This window comes from Quercus lobata, chromosome 4 (genome assembly GCF_001633185.2).
Source record: "Quercus lobata isolate SW786 chromosome 4, ValleyOak3.0 Primary Assembly, whole genome shotgun sequence".
Lineage (NCBI taxonomy): Eukaryota > Viridiplantae > Streptophyta > Magnoliopsida > Fagales > Fagaceae > Quercus > Quercus lobata.
The window spans coordinates 34,549,732-34,552,676 of NC_044907.1; the positions used below are offsets into that span (position 1 = coordinate 34,549,732).

A 2,945-nucleotide genomic window follows, 5' to 3' on the forward strand; every position below is an offset into this window, starting at 1 on the left:
GTCAGACATGTTTGCCAAGAAGGAAATCGGTTAGCTCACTCTTTAGTTAGGAGAGCAGTTTTATCTACAAACATGGATGTATGGGTAGAGTTTCTACCTAGTGATTTGGATGTTGTATTTCAATTGGATTTAGTTCAATAAAATTGACTTACTTCTTTCTCCCAAAAAAAAAAAAAAAAAGAATAGCAAAACACATTTGATTGGTATCAAATTTGATGTGTATGATAAATATTGAAAGAATATTTGATTGAAAATTTTAATATAAAGATACTAAGATATTAATTTTAACAAAATTAATACCAAATATAACTTGAGTCAAAGCGTATATCAATTATGAGTATGATAAAATATAAAATCTATAATAACTTATGAAATAGTATCACATTGAAATTAAAAAATAATAATAATAATAATAATAATCCATAACCTCCCCAAATGCAATTCCGGGATAAAGAAGTATTTTTACAATATTTAAAGTACAATTTTTTCTATAATTTCTTAGACAACCATTTTAGGGAATCACTTAACATTAGACATAACTATTATTTCTCCTTCTATAATTAAAGCATCATTCATAAGAAGTCCCTTGGATGCATCTTGGAGATCCTTAAGAGGCATAAAGTGTGGGAAACGCCATTCAGTCGAAGAGGTAGTGAACCAATGTTTATCTGTAAGAAACAAAACCAAAAAAAAATAATAATAATAAAAAATAAATAAATAAAATTGAAACAAAACAAGGTGAAAGAGAACAAGAGGTACGTGCATATGCTTGCACACACATATAAGCACACGTACCTGTTTTTTCTACGTGAGCATTGTTAACTTGGTCCTTTATACGTATCTTGAATTCTGCAAAAAAATTGTGCTCAGGTAAAACACAATCACAAGAAAAGAGGAAGAGCGATATCGCTTTGATTTCTCCATTATAAATTCCTTTGGGATAAACCAATAACGTCCTACAAGGATTCTATAAAAAGAGTAAAAAACAATAGGTTATAAGTTTCAAAAAGGAAACCTTCCTTTTTCTTTACAACAATAAAAGTTCAACTTATAATAATAAAAACTAATACCATTTTAAGTCGCCAACATGAAATATTCAAGAATAATATGTCACTTTATCTAGTGATGAAAAGTTATCAATCTTCCAAGTCATAGAACGGTTAGGGGGTTCTTTTATCATTGTAAGACACTCCCGTTTGGCATTGCAGTTGTACGGCACCGAGATCCCAGGCCCACACAGACCCCGGGCCCAACCTCATGCCGTCCTTGGGCACAGGCCCATACAGGCCCTGGGCCCAGTCCTGTGCCGGCCTTAGGCACAGACCCATCAAAAAGGTCCAGTTCTCCTGCTCCCTTCTTGAAGCTTCCTTGATGAACAAACAAGTGTAAGATATTGGGGTCCAAGTGGTGGTCGGTCAACAGTTCCCGGTCATGTATATAAACCTTTCCCGGGAAGGTGCAATTTGCACAGGAAACTGAATTGCCGAACATAATCGGGTAAGATGGAACCAAGTTCCAAGATCATAAATGCCGCACCGCCCTCCCACCTGAACATCCACTTTAATCAGAAAACATTGGACCTTCAGTAGCACTAACGGTGGCTGTAATCATAACCACCCCACTAACCTTGGCTATAAATAGAAGAAAGTTGGGAAAAGATGGGGGTTCAGAAAATTTGAGGGAAAAGAGGGAAAGAGTGAATATCAACTGGGCGTTGCTTTGAGTCTCTCTGCCGAGATCGACCCATAGTAGGAAATCTTCAAGCCCACTACAAATAGATTGTGAGCCCAAAGTAATCCAAGGCCCATAGGTCTTATACTTGGTTCTTACAGCAGTCATGAACAAAAAGCTCAGCACCAAATACGCAATAATCATTGACAAGGTATCCTTGAGAACGATCTTTGAAATATTCAAGGGATAGAAATTTGTGAAAGCCCCATTCATTTTTGATATCATCAAATCTTCTATCATGGAATCTTCTAATTGCCCCATCAGCATCTACACACACAAAAGAATACATGTCAGATTTGTTTATTATGTTTTCAAGAGAATTGAAAATTTTAACATGGGACTAGAGTAAGAGATCCCGAGTTTAAATTTCCTCTATGACCATCTCACATTCTATTTAAATTTTCATTTGGCCAACACGTAAATAAATTTATCATATCCTAATAATAACTTACACTTTTGAAAAAATCGGTAATTTAACAATTTATACCTAAGTACAATCATGAAAGATATAAACTATGAGAGAGCAAACCTTGAATGGTCAAGAACTTGTCTCGTATTTGATCGAACATGAACAATTTGAAGCTGACATTAACTTCCCAGCCAGGAGTATACTTTGCAGTATCGACAATTGCCAAGTAAACTGAGATGTGACCAATTCCATTCATTATCTCGTTTCCTTTTGGATAAATAGACAACCTCCTGCAAAATAAAACTGACTATATTAGAAGTAAACATTAATATTTGAATAGAAAAAACAAAGTATTAGAACAATATTAGAGCCCACCATTTGTGTCCACAGGCTTCAAAAACACCAGATTCATACTTTTCCACCCCAGTGTCACATAGTAAAGAGTATGACGGTATTTTAAGTAAGTAATGAGCTGGACGAAAATGTCTTGTTGTTCTTTTGATTGCTGCAATACATTAGGAATATTTAAATACACAATCTAATAACAATTAGGCAATGAGATATGGGTCAAGGTTTGGCAACAGTTTCTATCAAGCAGTGCTAAAGCATAATCATCATAGGTCAAAGAAATATTTTAAAAAATAAATTAAGGGCAATGAAACTTAAAAAATCATTAAAGAACATGTCATGATTGATGATACAACATATTTCCTACGTATCACCTATCAATAAACAAACCAAGATTTTTTTTTTTTTTTTTTTAAATGTAAGGAATAAATTGATGAATTAAGCTCATCAAAGGGCA

The 2,945-nt window shown here is 34.1% G+C and overlaps 1 protein-coding gene across 1 annotated transcript; it reads right to left on the reverse strand.

Annotated features, from left to right (window-relative positions):
* Positions 1–519: 519 nt before the first annotated feature.
* On the reverse strand, positions 520–2,396 carry LOC115985088. The gene is made up of 5 exons (XM_031108058.1): positions 2,261–2,396; positions 1,831–1,998; positions 1,243–1,475; positions 796–967; positions 520–668 (listed from the first exon to the last, which is right to left on the reverse strand). The coding sequence occupies exons 1-5, from the start codon at positions 2,394–2,396 to the stop codon at positions 520–522; spliced, it is 858 nt and encodes a 285-aa protein (XP_030963918.1).
* Between the last annotated feature and the right edge of the window lie 549 nt (positions 2,397–2,945).

Bases quoted from the DNA above. Each gene is read 5' to 3' on its own strand.
- LOC115985088 (XM_031108058.1), bottom strand. From the start codon at position 2,396: ATGAATGGAATTGGTCACATCTCAGTTTACTTGGCAATTGTCGATACT. The intron at 1,476-1,830 runs GTAAGAACCAAG...TCGGCAATTCAG, and splicing joins GCTTTTTGTTCATGACTGCT to TTTCCTGTGCAAATTGCACC. The intron at 968-1,242 runs GTCTGTGTGGGC...CTCTTTTTATAG, and splicing joins GGCATGAGGTTGGGCCCGGG to AATCCTTGTAGGACGTTATT.